The 27,440-nt window shown below is 40.7% G+C and overlaps 1 protein-coding gene and 1 non-coding gene across 8 annotated transcripts in view; one reads left to right on the top strand and one right to left on the bottom strand.

Moving 5' to 3' along the window:
- Nucleotides 1–901: 901 nt before the first annotated feature.
- Nucleotides 902–27,440, bottom strand: part of Hykk (hydroxylysine kinase) — a 33,472-nt gene continuing 6,933 nt past the window's right edge. For 2 of the 7 annotated variants that reach the window (XM_008823411.3, XM_029558822.1), the window contains exons 2-5: nt 25,675–26,025; nt 23,877–24,016; nt 12,741–12,924; nt 3,693–5,536 (exon numbers count right to left, since the gene is read on the bottom strand). In XM_008823411.3, coding sequence (XP_008821633.1) covers nt 5,076–5,536; nt 12,741–12,924; nt 23,877–24,016; nt 25,675–26,020 — 1,131 coding nt within the window. In that variant the 5' untranslated portion in view covers nt 26,021–26,025 and the 3' untranslated portion in view covers nt 3,693–5,075. Of the gene's footprint in view, nt 1,386–3,692; nt 5,537–12,103; nt 12,289–12,740; nt 12,925–23,876; nt 24,017–25,674; nt 26,026–27,440 lie in introns of those variants that run through there. The other 5 variants (XM_029558823.1, XM_029558824.1, XM_029558825.1 and 2 more) reach the window with 5 other exon arrangements.
- On the top strand, nt 20,029–20,163 carry LOC115068517. Its single transcript, XR_003847866.1, has one exon. It is a non-coding gene; the product is annotated as a small nucleolar RNA SNORA75 (small nucleolar RNA).

Here is a 27,440-nt window from a genome sequence, read left to right as displayed (position 1 = left end):
GCAGAAAAATCGCCTAGCATATAGGAAACCTTGAATTTGCTTCCAAGCACATAATAGATAGGTAGGTAAATAAAAATAAATAAATAAATAAATAAAATAAAGTCATTGAAATTTTAAGTCACTAAGTTCTTGGTCACATTGTTACACAACAACATATGTAATAAAAAAAAAATTTTTTTTTTGAGACAGTATCTCCCAACAGCCCCAGCTGGCCTGGAATTCACTCACTATAGACCTGGCTGGCCTCAGTCTCAAAGAGATCCTCCTGCCTCTGCCTCCCTAGTGCTAGGATTAAAGGCATGTGCCACCACACCTGGCATAATGAGACTTTTTGTCTGCTTCTAATACAAAGGGTTGACATTTGAGAAGATAAAATCCTAGACAGGAGCCGGGCGTGGTGGCACCACCTTTAATCCCAGCAGAGGCAGAGGCAGAGGCAGGCAGATCTCTATGAGTTCAAGGCCAACCTGGTCTACATAGTCAGTTACAGGATAGCTGGGGCTACAGGGAGACCCTGTCTCAAAAAGACCAAAAAAAAAAAAAAAAAAAAAAAATCCTAGACAGGAAGAGACCCAAAGAGCAGAGTCTTTGCCAGACATTTGACATTGATTCCAAGGGTTCTTTCCTTGTTGACTGAAAGGACCAGAGCTGACACTTGTAGAAATATGTTTATTTCTGAGGGGAGCATGGTAGCTCCTACCTGTAATCCTGCTACTTGGGAGCTGAGGCAAGAGTGCTACAAACTGGAGCCACCAATCCAGCCTGGGATTACAGAGACCGTGTCAAAAGACAAACAAGCATTTGTTCTTGCAGTTCATCCAACAGGATCCCGCCCCTGCCCCCCACCCCCACACTCCTTCACTGATTTTTGTTTGTTTGTTTGGGCTTTTTTGAGACTACATAGCCTTGGCCAACCTGGAACTTGCTATGGACGAGGCTAGCTTGGAATGTGTATTAATCCCCCTGCCTCTGTGCTAAGATTATAGGCCTATGTCACTATACCCAGCCATTCAACAGATCATTACAGAACCAACAGGATAGACAGATAGCAGTTGCTTACCAATTCATACTGCTAAACCTGCTTGTTTTCCGAGTTTCAACTCAGAAAGTGTAGTCTCCCCTCCCCCCCATATCCTTTTTCCCAGACACTGGCTAAAATCCTAAGCCTGTTTTCCCTAATACTCCAGGCATATTCTCCTCCCCACTGTCTCTGAAGCCCCCAGCCCCATGCGGCTGTTTGCTGATTTTCATCGTTGAGCCTGCCTGCTTTCTTGAGTTTGAATATCTAAGTTTCTTTTTACTCTTCCATCTCCATCCTCCCAGTAGCTGCTGAGATCGCCAGCTTGTCTCTTCCGTTGTTTTTCTTTTGCTCCAGTAAACCTGTCCTTGAGTTAAACAAAACAGAGATGACAGAATTTACATGGAGATTTATTATGTGATTATAAAGATGAAGAAGTCCCACAATATGAACTCCGCAAGCTGGACAACCAGGGGAGCCAGGCTTTAGGTGGCATCCAGTCTAAGTCCGATGGCCTGAAAACCAGGGGAGCCCATAGTGTAACTCTCAGTTTGAGCTGAAAGGCCGAGAACATGAGGGGCCACTGGTACTGAAGTCCAAAGGCCAGGAATCTGGAAGAGACTGGATGTCCAGGAGCAAGAAATGATGGATGTCTCAGCTCCTGATGAGGAATTAAGATTCCTGTTTCCTTTGCCTTTTGTTCTCTCTGAGCCCTCATGGAGCTGGTGTGGTGGCACATTCCTGTGATTCTAGCACTCAAGTAGTGGAAGCAGGAGGATCAGGAGTTCAGGGTCAGCCTGGGCTACATGGGACCCTATCTCAAAAAACAAAAAAACACCCTTGAAGACATACCCCCAAATCATATTTTATCAGCTTCTGGGCATCCCTTAACTTGGTAACTGTGACACCTAAAATTAGACATCATAGCCACCAATGACTTTTTTTAAATACATGGGAACATCTATTAGAGATAACAAGAAACACCAAATATTCCAGTACTAGGGAGGCTGAGGCAGGAGGATTGCCACAAAATCAAGGGTAGCTTGGACTACATAGTGAGTTTGACACCAGCCTGGGCTACATAGGGAGACCCTGTCCCAAAAAAGAAAAAAAGACTAAATAGTAAAATATCAGTATGATGCAGAATGTATTTAAATATCATGTATTTAAACAGTGATCAGCAATATTTGCATTAGGAATTCAGTGAAGGGAATCCATGATCGCAAGAACAATCAAGAGGGAAATCTGCAGGGTTCCATTGTACAAGATGAAGGCTGGTTTGGAGACCCAGGTATCAGTGCATTTTTCTGTTCCCCAGCTCCCTGACTGGCCAAGTTAAACAAATCCTTAAATTCCAGAATCATGTGTTTTCACATGTGAATGATCTCATTTGGTGTGTGTTTAAGGATAGAAGAGGCGGAAGTGGAAGGGGGCCTGTAGCAATTAGGAACATCGGTTGTATCCAAAAGACCTCATTTAGGTTCTAAGCCCAGGTTTTCCTTTGAGTAAATTAATTCAGCTTTTAAAGCCTTTACTCTTTATTTGAAAATGGAGATTAATTGTCAGAATATCTCTATGGTTCTGCTGTGGATTAAATGAAGTTGTGTATGTAAAATATTTAGTGTCCAATAAATATTGGATTATATTATATACTGTTGAAAACTTTAATAAAAGAATAAAGACTGCATATTTGCTGACCTAAAATTCTGATCTTGGAACTAGCAGTCCTCACTGATTGAATATGAGAAGGGCAAGTAACATACTGCTCCAATATTTTGAGTTTGGGTAACCTGGAATATGATTCATTTATTCAGTAAATATTTTTCAATTCTCTATTACATGCTAGGGACTATGGTAAACAGTTGGCATATTCAATTATGAAAGTCTCACAATTAACTCTTAGATCAGTACTATCATTATCTTGACTTTACAGAAATAGAAGTAGAGACAGAGAAATTAAAAATTAATGATTCAGCCAGGCATGGTGGCATACACCTTTAATCCCAGAACTTGGGGGGCAGAGGCAGGCGGATCTCTTGGAGTTCAAGGCCAGCCTGGTCTATGTAGTGAGTTCCAGGACAGCTGGGGCTACAAAAGAGACCCTGTCTCAAAAAGAACCTCCCCCAAATTAATGATTCAAAAAACTAATGATATAAGTAAATTCAGGAAAACACCTAGTTTGGGAAATACCAACAGATATGGAAGACAGGCAGGCAGGTAGACAAGTAGTTACAGTTTCAGTGCCTACTCACACATATAGAAAGAGATACCTATTGACAGAGTGTGTGAATGACCAAGGGTTTACACCTGAGTCATCTGTAGAACAGAACACAAGTAGTTAAAAACACAAGAATGGCAAGGCTTGGCAGCACATGCCTTTAATCCCAGCACTCCGGAGGCAGAGGCAGGATTTCTGTAGGTTTGAGAATAGCTTGGTCTACATAGAGAGTTCCAGGCCAGCTTGGGCTACAGGAAGATCCTGTCTCAAAAAGATCTCAGAGGGTTAGTGCTTCGTAATGGCAGGGAAGGCATGGTGGCAGAGATGGCTGGAGCAGAGAGCCCAGAGATCACATCTTCAAGCAGGCACAGGAAGCAGCCAGAGGCTGGAAATCTGGCAAGCATTAAGAACTCTCAAAACAAAACACCTTATATACATGTATGAAATTCTCAATAAAAAAAAAAAAAAACAAAACAAAACAACAAAAAAACAACCCCACGAACATAAATGATGAGTGGATGTAATGGCGCATGTGTGAAGGCCTAGCTACTTGTTTGGCAGAGGCAGAATGATCAGTAGAGCTCATGAGTTTGATGACAGTATGGACAACATAGTAGATTCCTGTCACAAAGCAAAGTAAAGCAAAACAACCCACCCTAAAAGAAGTAAATATCCACTTACACAGGCAGAGATATGAAAAGTAAAAGAAATGCAGTGGTAGATTTTAAGACAAATATACAATGTGCTTCACTAATTCTGCAGACTCACATAAAAGCAATCTCAAACTATAGAGGATGAAAATCATCTGGAGCCAGGCACAGTTGTGCATGACTATGGTCCCAGCACTGAGAGGCTGACACAAGGATTGCTTGAGCCAAGGAGTTCAAGACCAGCCTGAGCAACATAGTGAGACCCTGTCTCAAAAAAATCTTTTAAGGAACCTTCTTTGTATCAGCTTGGAAACTGTTGTACTTAAGTAGCTGAGGGGTTGGTGTCCTTGCTTGGATGTCTTATTTCACTTCCTTGCAGTTCCAATGTTGTCTAGCATCTGTCTTGGGGGCTCCAGTTTCGACTATTCCCTCAAGTGCAGTATTGTTTTCTTACAGCTGTGTTTTCTCTAAGGCATCACAGTGTGCACCTTCTTTGGCCTTTCTTCTTGCATACAATCATCTCATTTTGTAAGTATGTTTAGAGACTGTTCGGTGGGAAAGACACTATTGTAGGTATGGGAAGATACAGAGACAAAAGTTTTTCATGTTCTCTCCCATGGTCAGATAGCTCACAGAGTACATGACTGCACAACTGTAATCTAGCATGAAAAGTGAAAAGCTGTGAAAAAGACAGAATGCAGTGGGATTCTAGAGGAGAGATCAGAGGTTTCATAGAATTAGTGACGTGCAGGCTATGTCCTATTATTTAAAATATGTGAACATAGCTATACATGCCTATTCTTTTTCAAAGTTCAAAAGTCATTAAGGACTAAAATAGACCTTGATTAAGATCTGAAAGACTGATTAAAATCAGGTATAATCATGTGCATTTCATATAAATGGCAAGCAAGACCCAGAGACAGACATGCTTGCTTGCATATCTTTTCTGAGTACTGGAGGTTGGACCCAGGGCCTGAGCACACTAGGCAAGCGCTCTTCATGTAGTACTTTCTTCATTGTAAAAGACGGTCCTAAGATTGCTCAAAACACTAGAGTTTTCGTCTGCTCTTCATACTTGGAATCAATCTGTTCTATCGATTCATTTTTAACTCTACGGAAAAATCCTTCACAAATCTGGTTTGGGCCTATTGAGTTTTAAGTACTCAAGGAAATGTGGACTAATCTGCAGTCACATGGAGATCCCAGATTCATAGGACTTTGCAGTTTCAAACCAGATTTCTTCTACCACTTTCTGACCCATGTCAAACATTTGCTGTAAGTGCTTCCACCCAGTTTTTGCAGTAATCATGAGATACTCTCTGTTCTTTGGGTACAGCTGGCAAGAGTATGTGGCCATGACAAGTGACTGACTAAACCGACTGCACACAAGTAAAAACAAAGCACTCCTCTCTACGGCGGTCAGTGGGATTATGCTTTCAAACCCTGCAAGGATGTGACCTCCTACTTGCATAGGATTAGTGCTTTCAATCATCATGTACATAATGGTGATTGCCACTTCGAACACATAGTAGCCATAGCTCATGTCACCAAAGTCTAAAATCCCAGACACTTGATACGCGGCATCTCCAAAGGCTGACTTGCTGGACTCTACTAAAATGTTATGGTCGTTAAGATCACCATGATTGATACCTGAAATTAGAAAAATCGCATTAAAAAAAGTCATTTCATATACCAGCTCATTCTCTTTGTTAAGCAATGCCATCCAAATAATTTGATGAGCAAGTGAAGATAAAGGACCAAACTGCATTTTATTAGACAATTTTCTCTGAACAGGACACAGGCAGTTAGTTTTGGGTTGCCTTTGCTTTTGCATCTCATCAGTGTAAAGGTGGAGACAGAGACGATCGTCCTTGCAAATACCCCACTTTGGCTACTAGAAGAGCAAAGTGAAAAGAACTGCTCAAAACCAGAAATGTTTTAAAAGAATATCACTATATTCATATCATTATAGGAAGCAGTCTTGAAGGGGCCAAATGTGTGTTTATATCTAGGATTTAAAAAAAATTCTGATGACAAGATAATTTTCTTTTTTTTTTTTTTGGTCTTTTTGAGACAGGGTCTCCTTGTAGCCCCAGCTGGCCTAGAACTCACATAGATCTGCCTGTCTCTGCCTCCCAAGTGCTGGGATTAGAGTTGTGAGCTACCATGTCCAGCTTAACTTTTATTTGATTAGGATTGTATAAATTATGTTTAATTAATGAATCACTGTATTGCTGTGGTAGTTTGAATGAGAATGATCTTCACAGGCTCCCAGGATTTGAACATTTTGTCCCCAGTTGGCAACGCTGTTTTGGGAGGTTTTAGGAGGTGTGGTCTTACCAGAGGAGGCACATCACTGGGGGGAAGCTTTAAGAGTTCTTAAACCTTGATGGATTTCCTGTCTCTCTCTCTCTCTGCTTCCTGTGTCTGCTTGAAGATCAGTTTTCTGCTCTGGCTACCTCCAGCCACCATGCCTCTAAGGCCATGATAGACTCTAACCTCTCTGTAATTGTAAACTCAAATTCTTCCTTCTATAAGTTCCCTTGGTCATGATGTTTTATCACAGCAACAGAAAGGTAACTAATATGAATACCAATGAGCATAATTGTAAATCATAAATTTTAAACCATAAATTTCTAAAATTGGAATGCAACTTGATTCAAAATGTAGACAGCAAAATTTTACATAAATAGCTGGGTGTGGTAGCACACGCCATTAATCCAAGTGCTCAGGAGGCAGAGGCAGGCAGATGTCCTTGAGTTCGAGGCCAGCCTGGTCTACATAGCGAGTTCCAGGCCAGCTGGGGCTACAGGGAGACACTGTCCCAAAAAGACCAAAAAAAAGAGAAAATTATCTTGTCATTACTATAAGTTTTTAAAAGATCAGAATATTTTGCCAGGAGTGGTGGCCCATGCCTTTAATCCTAGCACTTGGGAGGCAGAGGCAGGTGGATCTTTTGTGAGTTCGAGGCCAGCTTGGTCTACATGGTGAGTTCCAGACAGCTGGGGCTACAAGGAGACTCTGTCTCAAAAACGACCAAAAAAAAAAATTTTTTTTTTGACGGAAATAAAAGGGAAAAACAGACATCTATATCATAGTAGGAAACTGAAGTATATTTCACTCAGCAGTTGTTAGAATAAGCAGACAAAAGTGATCAGTAAAAGATATGGAAAATTTAGGCCAGGCGTGGTGGTGCACGCCTATAGTCCCAGCACTTGGGAGCCAGAGGAAGGCATATCTCTGTGAGTTCAAGGCCAGCCTGGTCTACATGGTGAGTTCCAGGACAGCTGGGGCTACAGGGAGACCCTGTCTCAAAAAAAAAAAAAAAAAAAAGATATGGGAAATTTCAACAACATGAATTAAGGAACTCAACTTAATTGCATATATATATGTGTATGTATGTATGTATATATATATACATACACATATATATACACACACACATGAGTATTTAAATAAAACTGGACATCCTAGTTCCTCAGTTGCACAAGCCACATTTTAAGTGCTCACTAGCCTCCCTGTAGCTCCAGTCAGCCTAGAATTCATTATGTAGACCACGCCAGCCTTAATCTCACAGAGATCCACCTGCCTTGGCCTCCTGAGTGCTGGGATTAAAGGTGGACACCACCATACTCGAATTGGTTTACTGTTTTAAATATTTACTTCTTCAGGGCTGGAGAGATGGCTCAGTGCTTAAAAGCACTGGCTGCTCTTGCAGAGGACCCAGGTTTGGTTCCCAGACTACACATTACAGCTAACAACCATTCATAATTCCAGTTCCAGGGGTTCCAATGCCCTCTTCTGGCCTCGTTGGGCATTGCACACACATGATGTACTTATATATATATATATGCAGGCAGAACACTCATATTCATAAAAATAAAAATAAATAAAAATTAAAGAGACATTGAACTTTTTTGTTTGTTTGTTTGGCTTTTGAGCCAGGATCTCCTGGTAGCCCCAGCTGTCCTGGAACTTGCTATGTAGACCAGGCTGGTCTTGATCTTACAGAGATCTGATTGCCTCTGCCTTCAGAGTGCTGGAATTAAAGGAGTGTGCCACCACTCCTGGCAAAATATTCTAATCTTTTAAAAACTTTTAGTTTATTTGTGTGTATATGTGATTGTATGTATGTATACCACATATGTGTGGGTGCTTGCAGATACCAGAAGAGGATGTCAGAGCCCCTGGAGCTAGAGGCAGATGTGGGTAATAAGAACCAAATTCCAGTCTTCAGGAAGAGCAGCAAGTGCTTTTAATAACTGAGTCATCACTCCAGCCCTTTCCTAATCTTCTAATTACTAAGAAAATGGAAGAACTCCCTAATTTTATGAGACTAACAAGACCAAACAAGGATATTATAAAGGCAAAACTGTGTTACTTAGGAATATAGATGTGAAAAATCATAAAACATTAGCAAACTATAATGAAAAACAAAACAATATAATAACCACATTGGGTTTCAATTAAATCCCCAAGTCCCACAAAGTGGAAGAACGAACACTTACAGTTGCCCTCTGACCTCCAATAAGTAAACAAACAAATAAATAAATAAGTAAAATTTGAATGTATACTACCTCTAGGGGAAAATTTATAAATAAATAAATAAAAATATATATAAATATAAATTTATCTACAACTTAAGGATATAGATAACCTATAGATAAAAATATCTCCTATGATCTATGAAACAGAGACTGACTTTGTTCATGGATTACAAGACATGCTGATCCTCAAATTGATATGGCAATTTAAAGGAAAAATAGTTAAAACCTTCATATAAAAGAAGAAGGCAGGAAGGTATGTTCTGCTCTATACAAAGACAAAAGAAATTAAGATGGTGTGGCAATCTTTAGGGACACTCAGAAGTTCTGCCCTAGAACCTGCTGGGCTGTACTCTCTACTTCTTAAAAAAGTAATGTGGCCATTGTGACCATTTTTGGTCATTGACATATGAACATAAATGATTGTTATTTCAAAGCTGAAGTCTCAAGTACTTAATGCTGTGCTGTTCACAAGAGGTAGGAAATGGGACCAGCCTATATGTCCACTAACAGATGACTACATAATGAACATGTAGCACACATACATAATGGAATTTTATTTGGCCATAAATAAAAAATGAAATCATAATATTTTCAGGAAAATAGATAAACTGGAAGTCATTATGTTAAAGTGAAATAAGCCAGACTCAAACAGACAAATACTGCATGTTTTCGCTCACATGTAGGCTCTAGATTTAAGTGTGTGCGTGCGTGCATGCATGCGCGCGCGCGTGCGTGCGTGTGTGTGTGTGTGTGTGTGTGTGTGTGTGTGTGTGGTGTGTTAGTATAGAGCATGAATCAAGAAGGGGAGCCACGAGAGGGGAAAAAGAGATCTTGGGAGGGAGAAGATGGGGAAAGAGGGTGATGGAAAATATGCGACATGGTAGTAGGTGGACATTTAGGGCAAGGAAGGGGTCCAGGAAGAGGGGCAGGAGCAATGGGAGAGCAGTGGGGGAAAGGGGTGAATAAGACCAAAATATATTCACATATATATATATGAAAATGTCATGATGAAGCCCATAACTTTATATGCTAACCTTAAAAATTAATAAAAAGAAAAATGAAGATACATATAATTTGCTAATTCTCTTTCCCAATGCCACAGCAATATTTGAGTTGACTAAAGTTCTATCAGTCTAAATCCAAAAATGGGATAGAGCCCCAGTCACTCTATGATAGTCATGCAGCTTGGGTTGGAGCTAAATCTCTGTAACTGTGGTTCACAATAACTTGAGGGGTACTTGTTACTGTAGTATGACCTAGCCTGACTGATACATTGTTGTATGGTACAGAGATAAACAAATAAACCAGAATAATAAAATGGTCTAAAACACCCTGGATTTATAACAAAGATGGTACTGCAAAACAGAGAAGAGAAAAAGCAGTCTGTAATAAATGAGAATGGGGAAATTTATCAGTCATAAGACAAAATCATATCGTATATAAAAGCCCAGACAGAGTATAGGTCTAATGTAAAAAGCAAAAAGTATAAAATTTAGGAAGATAATATAGAAAGGTATATTCCTGATAATATGTTGAGGAAAAACATCTATATTTACATGCTACTAACCATGAAGTAAGGTTAAAATATTTGAAGCCAATCAAATATTCTGAACACAAAATGGGAGAAACATTTGTAGCATATGCAATTTAATAACAAAGGACTCATATCTGGAGTATATTTAGAACTTTGATCAATCAATCAATGAGAAAAAGCTCCCAACAGAAAACAGGCAAAAGATTTGAATAGACACTTCACAAGAGTATATATACATGGCCAGTAGCTAGGAAAATGTATTTAAATTTTTTTTTTTTTACTTATTAGTTTTATTTTGTGTGTATGTGTATATTGCCTGCATGTATGTAAGTACACCCATGCTGTGCAATGCTGTCAGAGGACAGAGAGGCCGTTGGATCTCCTGGAACTGGAGTTACGTACAGTTGTTAGCTGCCATGTGGGTGGCTGGGATTTGAACCTGGGTCTTCTGCAAGAACAGCCAGTGTGCTTAACCACTGAGCCATCTCTCTGGCCCCAGGAAAATGTATTTTTAAACCACAATGAGAAACTGTTACATGCAAATGGACTGTAAAAAATTTAAGCTTCACAACATCAAGGATGTAGAGCAGTAGGAATACTTTATATCCTGGTAATGGTAGTATGAATTCATACAGCAACTTTTGAAAACTGGCATTACGTAGTCAAGCTGAATATACATATGTATGTACATATGTGTGTCATATGATCTAGCAATCCCAGCTAGGTACACAAAGATCTAATGAACATTCATACTGAGACTCAAAAATGACCTGTTCTAAGTAGCTGAAAATTAGGAACATCTCAGATGTGTTTTTTATTATTATTATTTTTAATTTTATGTGTATGAATGTATTGCCTACATGTAGGTAGATGCACCCTTGTTGTGCAAAGCCTGCGGATGTCAGAAGAGGGTACTGTATCCCCTGGACTGGAGTTATGGACAGTTGTTAGCCGCTGTGTGGGTGTTGGGCGTCAAACCTGGGTCTTCTGCAAGAGCTGGAGCCATCTCTCAAGCTCCTTGGATATGTTTTAAGAATAGAATAATGTGTGGTATATGAACAGACTACAGTAAAAATTAACAAATATGTCGCCACATGCACCATAGTACATACTCCCACAAAAGTTATAGTAGAATCTCAATAGGAGGCTACTGCCACAATCCAGATGAGACATGCTGGTAGCCTGGCCAGCTGTGAGAGGAGAGGTGAGGAAGAGTGGTTAAAGGAGGCTCTGACTTGAGCTAGACTGAAGTGGGTGTGAGAAAAAGAACAAAGCCAAGGTTGACCTAAATTTTGGGCAAGATCAATTAGGTAAATGGTGGGCACGCTGTTTTAGTGAGATGAAGAAGACTATAAGAAAAGCAGGTTTGAGGGAAAAAATTACTTCAGCTTTTACACTATACTCATGTGTTCACACAATGAAGCACACAGAAAAACAGACACATTCTGCCCACCTGGACCTTGTAGAAATGCCTTTCAGTCCCCACTGACCAGAACTCAGTGCTGTGTGAGAAGTGTGAGAAGTCTCCCTACATCTGCTTATGTGCCCTAGAGAAACTCACATCCATCTACATGGGAGATCTGTACTAGAACATTCAGGGAGCATCATTTATGTAGAAAAAAGGAAGCAAAGTAAAATTCCATTAACAAGACAATGGCCCCCAAATTTAAACACAATGTTATGAAACACTATCAGCAGTTAAACATAATTTAAATGATGGCACTTGTCTGTCTCTAGTCTTTGGGAGGCTGAGGTAGGAGGAGTGCCAAGTATTCAAGGCCAGCATGGGAGAAAAATCCTGTGTAAAAAAAAAAAAAAAACAAAAACAAAGTTAAAAACAAAACAAAAGAAAATTAAAAAATAGGGCTGGAGAGATGTCTTAGCAGTTAAGAGCACTGGCTGTTCTTGCAGAAGACCCATGTTCAGTTCCCAGCACCCAAATGGTGGCTAGCAACCATCTGTAACTCCAGCTCCAAGGAATCCTACGCCCTCTTCTGCCCCCTGTGGGCACTGAATGCACAGATGCACTTACATTCTGGCAAAAATGCTCATAGATATAAGGAATTAAATACATTTAAAAATTAAAACAAAAAGACCCCTAATAAACTAGAACTATATATAGTAACATTGACAAACCTGAAAAAAAACGTTGAGGGGCCTGTGAGATGATGGCCCAATAGGTAAGGGCACTTGCTGTGAAGACTGAAGACCTGAGTTCAATATCTGGAACCCACATAGTAGAAGGAAAGAAATGACTCTTGGAAGTTGTCTTCTGACCCTGACACGTGCGCTGTGGTATGTATGCCCCCCAATCCCCATGACTGTAATAAATAAACAAAATAGTGAATTAAAAGCTTACAGTGTGGTACCATGTACATAAAACATGAAAACACACTACTATAAATAATATGTAAATCATATATAGAGTATGTAAACTTAGTAGGGCAGAGACAGGTGGTGGAATTTTCAACTGGACATTTGGCTTATGACTATAATCCCAGCACTTAGGAGACTGATGCAGGAGAATTTCTGTGAATTCAAGACCACCTTGGACATACACTCAAAACAACAAGAACAAACCAAGTAAAAATAAAAAAGGGAGGTTTCAAATGCAGTAATTTTAAGAATATTAAAGATAATATTCTTTAAAAATAGCAAATATGGAAATGTTTTAAGACTTGATAAAGCCAAGTTATACCTCCATGCTTTCCTGATGATGTGAAATTTGCCAGTTTCTATGTTGAAAAAAATACATAATTGGAAGAATACTCACATTCTCTAAAATTACTTAATTTGGTCATTATTTCTTCCTTAAACAGCTGAATGACCTGTTCAACAATCTCTCGGTTGCGATTCTGGCCCAAGGCATCCACATACTTCTCTAGGAGAGGAATGCTTTTCAGATTCCAGATGAAGTCCTCCCGATGAAGAAGATGCAACTTTGGATGCTGGAATTTCTAAGTGAAAAGCAAGAAATGGGTTGGGAATGTGGCTCAGTAGAGTGCTTGTTTAGCATGCATAAAGCCCTAAATTTAATCCCTAACATAAAGCCAGGCATGGTGACACATGCCTGCAACCTCAGCACTTGAGAGGTAGAGACCAGAGGATCAGAAGTCCAAAGTCATCCTTGGCTACACAGTGAGTTTGAGGCCAGCTTGAGCCTGTCTTAGAATAAGTAAATAATATAAAAATACAAACACACACACACATACATACACACACACACACACACACACACACACACACACACACACACACACAGAATCAGCCTGACAGTTGGAAGGAGCCCTTATTTCCAGACAGAGATCTGTCTTGTGCCACATTTGCCCCTCAAAAGGCGTTTAAAGGAGAGAGGTGGCATTGCCTTATGGTCACTGACCTGCCCCATTTATGGTAACTCATAAAACAAACTGGGTATGGTGGCATGTTTGAACTCCCAGCTCTTGGGAGACTGAGCGGGAGGATCTTAAGTTCAAGGCCAGCACCTGTCTTAAAAAAAAAAAAACAACCCACAAAATAGCCTTTTTTTTTTTTTAATGAGCTTCTGTATTCTCATATAACAGTTCTCAATCAAACCCTGAACCCCTTCCCCATCCATACCTCCCCCATCCCCCCACAGGACCCCATGCACTCCACCACACATGGTAAGTCCTAACCAGGCAAGCATTTGCACCCAGATGCCTTTCATTGCAAATTCATCCACTAGAGTCCAGTCAGTTCATCCAAAGATAGTGTGCAAGGCATGCTCTCCCCCACCCAGCAGCAACCAGCCTCCAACAGCTCTCAGTCTAGAGTCGGTCCACCATCCATCTCTCTCCTCCCCTCTGGACCTCTGTTCAGTTGAGTTGGCATGGGTCCTATGTTTGATGCCACCATAGCCACAAATTCACATGTGCACGTTTCAGGTGGCCTAAAAGCCTCTGCTTTCCTGTGTTCATGAACCAGCCCTGACTCTTACAATCTTTCTGCCCCCTCTTCCACAATGGTCCCTGAGCTGTGGGCAGGCCCTGAGGTTCAATAATAAATAAATCCCAAACAAACAAGAAAAAAATCTGTTTCCACCTCTGGTCCCCATCACTTCTCACAGCATCTTCTGCTCATTTGGCTCACTTAGCTCCACCACTCTGGCCTCCCTGGAGTCCAGGGAGCCTCAGGGCCTTAACATGCTGTTTATCTTTCCCAGGATACCCTTCTCCACAGTGCTGCAAAAGTCTCATTTCCAGCAGGTAAAAAAGCACCATCTCTGCCCAAACTTCTTGACCACCCCATTTAAAATTTCAGCCATATTTCACAGCCCTCTCTATGGGAATATCTCTTATGGGAAGTACTGTGCCCCCTTACTAAGATGGCTCTTCTTCCTTTCGCTGAGCTAAACTCTGCCTCTCCAATAATGTCCATGCCATGGGTCCAAATGCAACCTCTGGGGCCATCTGGAATGGGATATGCCACTTCTGCTCAGGATCCCCTAGGCCTGGAGCTACTTTGAAGATACCACACTCGCTGTCTCAGCACTTTTGCTTCTGCAGACTAAACCTCTTTAGTTCCTTCAAATCTTCCTCATGGGACATGGTTTTCAATTTCCTCACCTCTGGTGTGTTAAATGCCACCACAGATCACAAAAATTAAGAGTAAGCACCAAATACTTCAGGAATCATGACTTTGGGGATGCGACTGTGACTAGGAATAGAGATTATGGCAGAGAAAGAAAATTCCCACTTAATGTTGTTCAGTGCTACTCAAAATTTTTACCATGCATGTTACTTCTTTTCTAATTTTAAATTTATTTATTATTATTGTTATTTATTTTTACTTCATGTGTATGAGTATTTTGCTTGCATGTATGTAAGTGGACCAATGCACACAGAGGCCAGAGAGGGCCTTGAACTCCCTGGAACTAGAGTTTTGGATGGTTGTAAACTGAACTGAACATAGGTCCTCCCTCTGCAAGAGCAGTCAGTGCTCTTAACTGCTGAGCTATCCAGCCCTGAGAGAGATCTTATTTTTGTTTGGTGTATGTGTTTGTCTGTCTGTGTAGGCAGATGTTTGTATGGGTACACAAGTGTACAGGCAGGTACATGTGCACATGTATGTGGAGGACAGAGATCAACCTCAGGAGTCATTCCTCAGGAGCCATCTACCTTGTTTTTTGAGACATGGTCTCTCATTAGCCTGGAGCTTGCCAGTTAGGCTAAGCTGGGTGGCCACTGAGCCCCAATGATCCTCTTGCCTCTGCCTCCCAAGCACGGAGATTACAAGCCTGCATCACCATGCCCGGCATTTTTATGTGAGTTCCAGGGATTGAACTCAGGTCTCTGTGCTTATGCAGCAATCATTTTACTGACTGAGTACTCTCTCCAGTCCTTCTTTTTATTTATTTATTTATTTATTTATTTATTTATTTATTTATTTATTTATTTATTATTTTTTTGGTCTTTTTGAGACAGGGTCTCCCTGTAGCCTCAGCTGGCCTGGAACTTGCTATGTAGACCAGGTGGCCTTGAACTCACAGAGATCTGCCTGCCTCTGCTGGGATTAAAGGCGTGTGCCACCATGCCTAGCCCCTCCTTTTATTTTTTATTTATTTATTTTTGGTTTTTTGATATAAGGTCTTACTATATAACCCTGGTTGGCCTGGAACTCACAGAGATCCTCCTGCCTCCCAAGAGCTGAGATTAAAGGCGTGTGCCACCATGCCTGGCCCTACTTTCATTTTTTAAGATTTATTTTTATTATTTTTAATTGTGTCTTGTGTGGGTATGTACATCTGAGTACAGGTTCCTGCAGAGGCCAGAGGCATTGAAGCCCCTGAAGCTGGAGTTACAGGCAGTTATGAGCCACCTGATTTCGGAGCAGGAACTAAACTTAGGTGTTCTGGAAGAGCAGTATGTACTCTTAACCAGTGAGCCATCTCTCCAGTCCCCCTCCTTTATTTTTTTAAACAGTCTTTTTTAACAGTCTTACTGGGTTTCCAGTGGAGTTCATCTACTCAGGGAAAGCTTGGGGTCAGTTTCTGCTATGCTGCCAATGTTAGCTCATACACCTTACAGGACAGCATCTCAGGTCTCGTTCCAGTAGTGGAAAGAACACTGAACTGAGTCAGACAGATCCAGTTCCAACTGCCTCTTCTACTTATTTATAAACAGGCCATGGAACATCTCAGCTCTTGATGTTTCCCTAACAGGAAAATCAAGATATCAGTCATTTTGGGATTAACTCAGAAAACATAGATCTCCTACATATTGGGGCTTCATAAATGCTTTGTTTTTAGTTTGCTTGTTCTGTGGTGCTGGGGACTGAACCCGTGCCAGGTAAGCACCGTCACTGAGCTACGATTCCAAACCAAATGTTTGTTGAATATAAATTTGTACCTTATCTTCCTGACCCCTCTGAACTTTCTTTTCTTTTGGCTCCATGCACACCACCCTGAACTCCTGGCAGTTCAATCAGTATTCTTTTTTTTTTTTTTTTTGGTCTTTTTGAGACAGGGTCTCCCTGTAGCCCCAGCTAGCCTGGAACTCACTATGTAGACCAGGCTGGTCTCGAACTCACAGAGATCCACCTGCCTCTGTCTCCCAAGTGCTGGGATTAAAGGCATGTGCCACCACGCCCAGCTCAATCAGTATTCTTCATTATTTTATGTCAGTCTACCTCCCAGTTAGCTTCCTCCCTTTTTCCCCTCAAGCAGAGTTCCCATTTTCCAAGCACTTTGCTTCCGCTAGTACAAAGCTCAGACCATAATCATATTCACAAGATTGTCCTATATTTTCTTCTTTTTCAAGCTTAAATAAGTCTCCTGAGACTGACCTCCAGCCCATCTGTGAATCACACAAAGTAAATTCCAGTGCTGATGACTTGGTCCTTTGACTCAGGAATGCATCAGTTCTGGCTCCTGTCTACTCTGGATCCTGTGAGGTCAGTGAGGCATAAGCAATGGGAATAAAGTATGACAGAAGGCACTGTAACACCAAGTGGAGAGTGCTTTATTCTGTCTACCAGACCTTACCTGTTCTCTGCAAGACAACTTAAGATAAGCTGCCCAGCAGAGCAACAGGTGGCCAGTCGCACAGCAGGACACAGGTCAGAAAGGATATGGAGCTGTCTCTTCTGAAACTACATTTGCCATTTCAGAGCATAGAAAGAAAAGAAAAGAAAAGAAAAGAAAAGAAAAGAAAAGAAAAGAAGGTAGAGGGCCAGCAAGATGGCTTACCAGGTAAAAGCCCTTGCCACTAAGACTGCTAACTTGAGTTTGATCCCTGGAACCCTCATATAGAAGGAGAAAATCAACTCCTAAGTTGTCATCTGACTTCCACACATACTCTGTGGTACATGTCTCACACACACACACACACACACACACACACACACAAGTAAATAAATAAAAAATTAAAATAATAATAAGGTGGAAAGTAATCAAGGATGACTCCTGATGTGGACCCATGGCCTTGACACATGGTATGCACACCCACACATGTACATACTTGAACACACACATATATAAAGTCAGCAATCTCAGTCAATAAATTGGGAAAACATTTGCAAACTATTTCAGAGAAAAAGGTGTACAAGATTTTTAAAGAACCAGTATAACCCAATAGCAAGAAAAACAATACATCCCAATTAAAGAGCAGAAGACTTGTTTCTCTAAAGATAACAAAAAAGTTCAATAGGTATATAGGTGGTCACCATCAATGACCATCAGGGAAATACAAACTCAAACCACTGGGATACTATTTTATACCTGTTAAGACAGATAGCTATTAGCAGACATGTAAGAGATAACAAGTGTTGGGGAAGGGTATGGAGGAAGGGAAACCTCTGCACACTACTGACGAGAATGAAGACTGGTACAACCATTATACAACACAGTGTGGGAAGTCCCGATGGAAATTAAAAACACAAGCTACCATGGGACCCATCAGTTCCTTTTCTGGGCACATACTCAAAGGAAATCACAATCTTTTAAAGGTATCTACTACTCTGTTTAGTGTAGCACTAGTCACAAAAGCCAAAATAGGAACAACCTAGGTAAAAAATGAGGTATGTAGGTCAAAGGATACAATGAGCAAATATTTAACAAAAGGCAAAAGATTTACACTTTCTGAAGAGAAACTAGAGTATCAAAGTAGCAAATAATAAATACTAACAAGTCTAAAGATCTAGTGTACAAGATGAAGACCATGGTTAACAAGTATACCACAGTAAGCATTTCTGCTAAATGAGGACAGTATAAATGCTCTTGTCATGGACAGAAGGGATAACTGGGATGGCACAGGTGTTCATTTGTTTGCTGTGGTAGCTGTTTTACTCTATATGTATCTTATATGTTGTATACCTTAAATATATCACAATACATTTATTTTTTAAAATGATAAAGGAGAAAAGTATAAAGTAACATACTCATTTAAACATTTGAACAGCTAATTCAGGAGATGTTTTAAGGACAATATAGAGATTTTATGAAGCATTATAATAATCACTACAAAGGTTTTTCTGAATAAAATTAACACATGAAGAAAATCTAAAAATACTCTTAAGTCAGGGGTAGTGGTCTATACCTGTCATCCTAGCACTCAGGAAGCAGAGGCAGAATAGCTGGACTAAATTCAAGGCCAACCCAATCTATATAGTGAATTCCAGCTGGGCGTGGTGGCACACACCTTTGATCTCAGCAGAGGCAGGTGGATCTCTGTGAGTTCAAGGCCAGCCTGGTCTACACAGTGAGTTCCAGGCCAATAGGGGCAACAGGGAGACCCTGTCTCAAAAAGATAAAAAACAAAACAAAACCCCAAAATTGTGAGTTCCAGGTCAGCCAGGGCAATACAGTAAGATCCAGTCACAAACTAACAAACAAAATAAGATAAAATAATAGCTGCTAACAACCATCTCTAACTCCAGTTCCAGGGGATCTGTCACCCTCTATTGGCCTCTTTGGGCATTGCATGCATGGATACACTTTGATGCAGGCAAAACACTCATACATATCAAATAAAAATAAGTAAATCAAAGCCGGGCGTGGTAGTGCATGCCTTTAATCCTAGCACTTGGGAGGCAGAGGCAGGCAGATCTCTGTGAGTTCAAGGCCAGCCTGGTCTACATAGTGAGTTCCAGGGCAGCTGGAGCTACAGGGAGACCCTGTCTCAAAAAGACCAAAAATATATTAAAAAAAAAAATTAAAATGGCACTTAATTGACTACTTAAATTCAAAGTATATTAATATTCATAAGTGGATATTTGTGTGTGTAGCTGTGCATACATGTTCACATGCCCAACTGTTCATGTAGAGGACAGAGGTCAACACTGGGTGTCTTTCTCAATTGTTCTCTACTTTATCATTAATTTATCTGTATACAGGGGTGCGTGTGTGCCGTAACGTATAAGTATGGAGGTCTGAAGACAACTTCTACCACTTGGGTCCCAGGTAACAAACTCAGGTCATCAGCCTTGGTAGCAAGAGCCTTTGCCCGCTGAGCCACCTGGCCAGCTTCTCTATTTTAGTTTTTGAGACAAAGTGTCTCACTGAATCTGGTGCTTGCCAATTTGGCTAGACTGGCTGGCCAGCCAATCTCAGGGATCCTCCTGTCTCTTCCTCCCCAGTGCTGGGAACATAGGCACGGTGCTGTGCTCTTCTTTTACATGGGTGCTGGGGATACAAATTTAGGTCTTAATGCTTGTCCCAAGTGAACCATCTCTGCAACCCTACAAATAGATATTTTTAATGAGTATCCACAAGTAGATTGCTCAAACTTATTGAAACCATTTCAACTGAAATGCTTAATGTTTATCACTCAAAGCTACATGTGATAAAAATTTTTTGAATAACTGAACAGAGTGCAATAGAAAAAGGTCCATTTGCCGGCATGGTGGCGCACGCCTTTAATCCCAGCACTTAGGAGGCAGTGGCAGGCAGATCTCTGTGAGTTTGAGGCCAGGCTGGTCTACATAGTGAGTTCCAGGACAGCTTGAGCTACATGGAGACCCTGTATCAAAACAAAACAAAATAAAACAAAACAAAACATCTTGTAAAAAGAAAATTTAAAATATATTCTTTAAAAAAATAAAATGTCTTCTCATTGAGTGCCTTTCTGTCAACTGGTGTCAGATTATGGATTCACATGAGAAGAAGAGAGTTCAGAGAACTAGCATTACCTTACCTTCTGGTTTTACAGAGGTATGTTTGGCTCTTGTGTGAGACATTCCAAGATTAAAAAAAAAAAATGTTATGGAGATTTAAAAAAAAAAAGGTCCATTCATTTATACACATTTTACTGATCATCACCTCTGGAGGATGGCATTACTGGTAACTTCTGATTTTTCTTTGAATTTTTATTGGATTTTTAAAAATAATGTCATGGGGCTGGAGAGATGGCTCAGCGGTTAAGAGCATTGACTGGGTTCAACTCCTAGTACCCACATGGCAGTGATATACCATCCTTAACTCCAGTTCCAGGGGAATCCAAAGCCCTCTTCTGACCTCTGTGGCATTGCATGACACGGGTGCACTCACATACATGCAGGCAACACACTCATACACATAAAATAAAAATAATAAAATATTTTTAATAAAATGAGTCACTGAAGTTTTGTTTTTGTTTTTAAACCAGAAACAAATGGGTTATTTCTACTTAGGGACAGCGGAGTAAATGAATACTATTTCCATGGTAATATGGACTTGAAGTTCTGGCCAAGAGGAGTGACAGACTTGGTTTACCCTTCTGCCTAAAAAAGAAGTGAAACTGAAAAAAAATGAATAAGTTACTGACATTAGGCAATGAAGACAGACAAGTTCTGAGTTTGTCCCTACTCACTGCCTTGACAGGGGTGTGACGCGGTACAGAGGGAAGACCCACGCAGAGTCCAGTGAGCTCAATGAGTTGAGGAGACAGAGCTGAGAGTCCAGGAAGACCAAGGCAGTAAGAAACTGCAGGACAGATTCCCAAAGATCAGAGCTGCAGAGAGAGAGAACACCAGGTCCTCCTTGAGAATTTAGTGGCTCGGCATATGATCCACATGTATGTTAAAAGGACTGGAAGGGATTAGGTTGGACACACGTGCAAGGTTGGGAGTAGTGTCTGTGTCTACTAACCATCCTTGGAAACTTCAGTTTACAGAGTGTTGGGCAGAGAACTCAGAAGGAGTTTGCATTACTTAGAGTAAATCTCACCCTGGTCCCACCTATCAGATATTAAAAGCAAGACCCAAAAGAGTCAAACTGCTTCCACCCACCTAACTGCATCTTCTCAAGGAAGTTCAGTGACCAGCAAGCATAAGAAAATGTAGACACTGGGCATGATTGCCCAGGTCCAAAAGAAAAAAATATATAAAATGGCCTAAATATCTCAAATAAAGGGCAAAGACTATCAGAATTTTTTATTCAAGCAGGATCTCATATGTAGCCTAGGCTGAGCTTGAACTCTCAGCAATCCTCCTGCCTCAGCCTTCTAGGTACTAGACCTACAGGTATGCATCACCATGTCTGGTCAGATTGGATTTTTAAAAAATTAAGACCTCCAGGTTCATGTCCCAGCACCACATGGCAGCTAACAACTGTCAGTAACTCCAGTTCCAGGGTATCTGATGCCCTCTTCTGACCTTTGTGGGCATTGCATGACATGGGTGCACTTACATATATGTAGGCAATACACTCATACACATAAAATTAAAATAATAAAATATTTTTTAAAAATTAAGACCTTCAAAACTCTAAAGTATTCTTCCTATAAGAAACACACTTCAAGTATATATAAAGCAGAATTATTTTTTCTTTTTAATCATCTCTAGCAGACTACAAGTATGTTTCTGGGATTGAGGTAATTGACCCCATCTCTTTCATCTCTTTCTTTATGTCTGCTAGGGCCCTAGCTAATTCATTCTCTCTCTCTCTCTCTCTCTCTCTCTCTCTCTCTCTCTCTCTCTCTCCTCCTGTTAAGATAGAAAAGCAACCTGGCATAGAGTAGGCTTAGAAGCCAGTAGGCACACATGGTGACCTGAATATGGCTAGTCTGCTTGCCTATGCAGTGAGAAGCCTCAGTTTGTATAGATCTCAACAGGTCCTGAATCCATCCCTCCCTTTAGTTCCTCACCCAAAGATTTAGAGGCTCCCATGGTGAACCAAGGATTATGCTTCAAAATGTGATTATATCCCAGAAAACCCACATTAGAACGCATGCCTTGCTCAACCCCTCCCTTTCTCATGAGCTTAACATTGAAACAACCACCAAATCTAGTTGGCTCTGTCTGCTAAATACATTTTGAACCTCTTAAAATTTATTTATTATTTATTTATTTATTGAGACAGGGTGTTGCTAGATAGTCCAGGCTGACCAGAAATTCATTATGCAGACCACACAGCAGACTGGCCTCAAACTTGTGATCCTCTTGCTTTTGCCTCCCAAGCGCTGGGATTACAGGTGCGTACCACCACATTTGGCTTAAACCTTTTCTTGATGCAAGCTTTTAATCAACTTTTATTAATTACTGATTATCTGGCTACTGAATTAGCTTCCTAGATGTTATTATCCACCTTACTGAATTCCAGAGTGATATACTTTGAAAGTTTTGCCCGTTAAGGCTCCCAAGGATCCCAGGTACTTTTAAGATACAGCCCAAACTCCTTACATTTGAGGGTTGGGGGGTGGGACTAGGTGGGAAAGCAAGGTCTTAAATCTAGGCTATGAACTTCTGATCCTCTTGTATCAGCTTCCCAAGTGTTGAGATTATAGACCAACTCCTTACTGTCGTATGATGTGTATTTTTTCATCTGACTCCAACTTTTATCTTAATTTATCCATTACCTCTTTCATTTATAATCCTTCTGCTCCAGTTACAATGAATTATCCAGAGGTTCCAGAACATGGTCATTGTACTCCATGATACTTCATGTGTTCTTTCCTTTACCTAGAGTGTACTCCTCCTCTTCTGTTTCTCTAGCTGACTGATGTACTAATTTAAGAACCAGCTCAGATGCTACCTTTTAAAACAAAGTCTTCCAATGTATATTGACAATACTAGACACCAAGGCTAAACGATGAATAAATAGGCTGGGGATGTAGCTTAGTAGAGGAGCTCAGTAGTGCTTAGCATGCAGGAAACCGTGGTTTGATCTCCAGTGCCATATAAACTGGATGTGGTTGTGTAAGCCTATAATTCCAGTACTCTAGAGGTAAAGGCCTGAGGATAAAAAGCTCAGGGACATCTTTGGCTAGACAGTGAGTCTGAGGTAACCCTGGACTGTTCTTAAGAAGCTCACTGCTATCCAGGAAGCATGTGCAACAAGAAACAGACATGAAACAAGTAACAAGACTACCACATGTGTAGACTACTACCCCTACAGCTTCATGTGAACTACTCCTTCTAGTTAACGCCCTTGTGTAGCTTCTCCAGTTGGCTTTAGGGTTAGCCAGGTCACTTGCTTTGGCCCTTGGGACTTTAACTGGTGTAATTCAAGCAGAGGCTTGATAAGGATGTATATACCGGGGCACATCCTCTTGGGACTCTCTTGGAAGCTAGTAATCATGTAAGGATACTCAGATCATTCTGAAGGATGAGACATCATGTAAAGAGAAGGGGTCACATAATAAACTCCCAGTGCGATCTACTTCAATGAGTAACCCCCTCTCCCTGTCACATTAAGTAGAGAATAGCCACCTGGTAAGCCCTCTAAATCATGAGGAGTAAAATATTGTTGTTTTGCCAAGCACAATAGCATATGCCTGTAATCTCAGCACATGGGAGGCAGAGGTTCTCACTATGTAGCACTGGCTGGCACAGAACTCACTATGTAGATCAAGCTGGCCTAGAATTCACAAGATCTGCCTGCCTTTGCTTCCCAAATGCTGGGACTAAAGGCACGTACCACCATGCCGCATGAAACAAAAATCTCTTACAAACAAAATAAAACCCCAAATCTTACCTCTAGTGTCTTGTCCAGTTTGGCAGCTAGCCTTCCAATTTCATATAACAGCTGGTGATTGATGGGAATCTCAGCTATGGGTCTTCCTGGGAGGTAAGTCAGCATCCTCACCAAGTAGCTTTTGATTTCAGATCCACTATCTAGATTGAAGGGATGATATCCTGTTAACTATTCTTGAAAAACAAATAGAAGCTATTCTTTCTTTAGAATGAAAATTTCAGAGTGAAAGAAATAAATGTACAAACCTAAAATTACTCTACAATGTTCTATGAGGCAAGGCTGAATGGACCAAAGCAAGCAGGTGGAAAGACAAACCATTTACCCACCCACTACCATAGCCCCAACTATGCTGGCCTTAACTCTAAGTGTAAGTTTATCTACTACAGTAATGAATGCTGAAAACCCACATTCCCACATAAGTTTACAATGAAGAAAATAAGGCATAAAGAAGTGATACTTCCACAGGCTTCTTCAGGAACAAGTTGAGGTACAACCTGTATCATCAATACAGGACAGTATCTACTCCTCAGGGACCATACTGGGTCTCAGTTGTTTGGAGCAACACAAATTAATAAAGGATGGGTGAACAAGTAAGAAAAAGACAGTGGCGATCTCAAACTTCTAAAAATTCCAAGAAACTGATTTCAAGCTGCTGCTTGCTGAATTAGACAAATCTTAATAGTCAGCATTAAAGGGATAAGGGGTCAGGTTCCCACATATAAGGTCCTGCAGTCTTGGGAATTTAAGTGCTGTGCCCAGTGTCACATACATAGTGATGATAAACTGGGATCTAAAATGCCTGATTTCGGGGCTGGAGAGATGGCTCAGCGGTTAACACTGGCTGCTCCTGCAGAGGACCCAGATTCAATTCCCAGCACTCACATGGCAGCTAACAACCTTCCGTAACTCCAGTTCCAAGGGATCCAACACCCTCTTCTGACCCCTGTGGCCACTGCACGATATAGATGCACTTGTGTGCAGGCAATACATTAATACACATAAATATTTTTAAAAATTAAAAAAATAAAATAAAATGCCTAATTTCTAGTTTCATGTTCTTTCTACTATACTACAACACTAGAATAAATGAATAAAATATATAATTGCAGCTTGGAATGTAACCTAATGGTAGAGGCGATTGACTAGCATATGCAAGGCCTTGGGTTTTATCTCTAGAAACATATACAAAAGAAATAGTATTTTGTTGTTAAATAAACATGAAGCTAACATGGGGTGGCTAACAACTATACATAGATCCAGTTCCAGAGAATCCGATGCCCTCTTCTGACCTCCATGGGCTTGCACAGCATGGGTACACTTATATAAATGCAAGCAATATACATACATATAAAAAATAAAAATAATAATTTTTTTTTAAAAAGTATTTTCCTGATTTTCACAGGTCCTCTTAGTTATTATCAGGGCCTTTTTTTTTTTTTTTTGTCTTTTTGAAGCAGGGTCTCCGTGTAGCCCAGCTGTCCTGGAACTCACTATGTAGACCAGGATGGCCTTGAACTCATAGAGATCTGCCTGCCTCTCCCTCCCAAGTGCTGGGACTATAGGCATGTGCCACCATGCCCGGCTTATCAGGACCTTTTTAAATAGAAAAGTTACACTAGACCCCAGCACAAGTCATTTCTAACCCAGAGACCTGCTCTCTACCATAGCCACACTGTTGATTTCATCTAACCACTGAAATCATATCTCTACTATGTTCTTGACACTGTAGTGCTGCCTGCAGCTAAAATGCAGTGATGTGACTTGATGAGGACAGACTGAAAAGCTGGCCATCTCTTACCAATGGACACCAGAGAGGTCGTGTTGTCCCCTTTAGTCCGGCACACAAAGGCTGTTGGAAACCCAGCTGCTCTCAGAAACATGATGATATGATTCTGCATTTCAATCAGGTCTGGAGTTTTGCTAGACTCTGTGTTGCTTATTTTGAGGACATATTCACTTGGGTCATCTGTAGTGTCTTTGAGTCTTGAAATGTGAACATGAAAGTTTTGATCATCATAGCTGGGAAGTGGCTGGATCTTAGAAACTTTGAACCCAAACACTGATTCTACCAATGCAGAGGCTTGTACCTCAGTGAAAGTAGGTTTGGCAAGAGCCTGTGATTGCTGATTATCTCCACTTGACATTATATCTAGGGGGAAAACAACCAGAAAGGAGTCATATTATAATACTGGTATTTAAATGATTTTTCTCAAGACAGACCAACACATCTCTATAGAGTATATGCTTATTTATTTTTATTTATAAAATTTAAAAAACAGGGCTGGGCTGGGCGTGGTAGTGCACGCCTTTAATCCCAGCACTTGGGAGTCAGAGGCAGGCAGATCTTTGTGAGTTTATTTTGATATATCACAGTGAAAGATTTATCGTCCTCTTTTTTTTTTTTTTTTTTTTTTAAAAAAAAAAAAAAAAAAAAAAAAAAAAAAAACAACAAAAAAAAAACCCAACAACAACAACAAAAAAACCCAAAAAAATCCCACCAGGGCTGCTGGGCATGGTGGCACACACCTTTGATTCCGGAGGCAGAGGCAGAAGGATCTCTGTGAGTTCAAGGCCAGCCTGGTCTTCATAGTGAGTTCCAGGCCACCTGGAGACCTTGTCTCAAAAAGACCAAAAAATAAATAAATAAACAATAAATAAGTAAATAAATAAGTAATAAAAACAGGGCTAGAGAGATGGCTCAGTGGTTAAGAGCACTGGCTGCTTTTGCAGAAGGCTGGGGTTCAGTTCTCAGCACCCACATGATAGCTAACAGCCATCTGTAACTCCATTTCTAGGGGATCCAATGTCATCTTCTAGCTTCTGCAGGCATTGCATATACATGGTGCACCTACACATATGTGAGCAAAACACACACAAAATAAAAATAAATAGATTATAAAAAAATTTAAAAAAACCACAAAATCAATGTCGGGGATAGTGGTGCACATCTTTAATCCCAGGATGTGTATATAAGTGCAGGTGCCCACTGGAGTCCTGAAGAGGGTGTTGGATCCTCTGGAGCTGGAGTTACAGACAGATGTGAGCTACCCATAGGTACTTGGAACCAAACCTGGGTTCTCTGCAAGTGCAGCAAGCACTCAACTGCTGAGTCATTGCTTCTTGAGCTCATTCACTGATTTTTTTTTTTTTGGAGACTGGGTCTCCCTGTAGCCCCAGCTGGTCTGGAACTCATTATGTAGACCAGGCTGGCCTCAATCTCGCATATATCTGCCTGTCTCTGCCTCCTGAGTGCTGTGATTAAAGGTGTGCACCACCATGTCCGGCTAAAAAGAAATCTTTTAAATAAGATAATGTAGGTGTTCTAGCAGGGCATAGTTGTCCATGCCTGTAATCCTAGCACTTGGAAGGCAGAGGCAGGAGGACTATCTCAAGTTCCAGGCCAGCTTGGTCTGTAAGTTCTAGGCCAGCTAGGCTACATAGTGAAGACCCGGGCTCCCAAAACAAAACAAAACAAAACAAAACAAAACAAAAAATAAAACAGAAGTAGATGTTCTTACAAATGAATACAAATTCTGGTACCGAGCTGGGTGTGGTGGCATACGT

Source organism: Nannospalax galili, unplaced genomic scaffold (genome assembly GCF_000622305.1).
Source record: "Nannospalax galili isolate Female #2095 unplaced genomic scaffold, S.galili_v1.0 scaffold28, whole genome shotgun sequence".
NCBI lineage: Eukaryota > Metazoa > Chordata > Mammalia > Rodentia > Spalacidae > Nannospalax > Nannospalax galili.
This window is presented reverse-complemented; position numbering and strand designations above follow the sequence as displayed.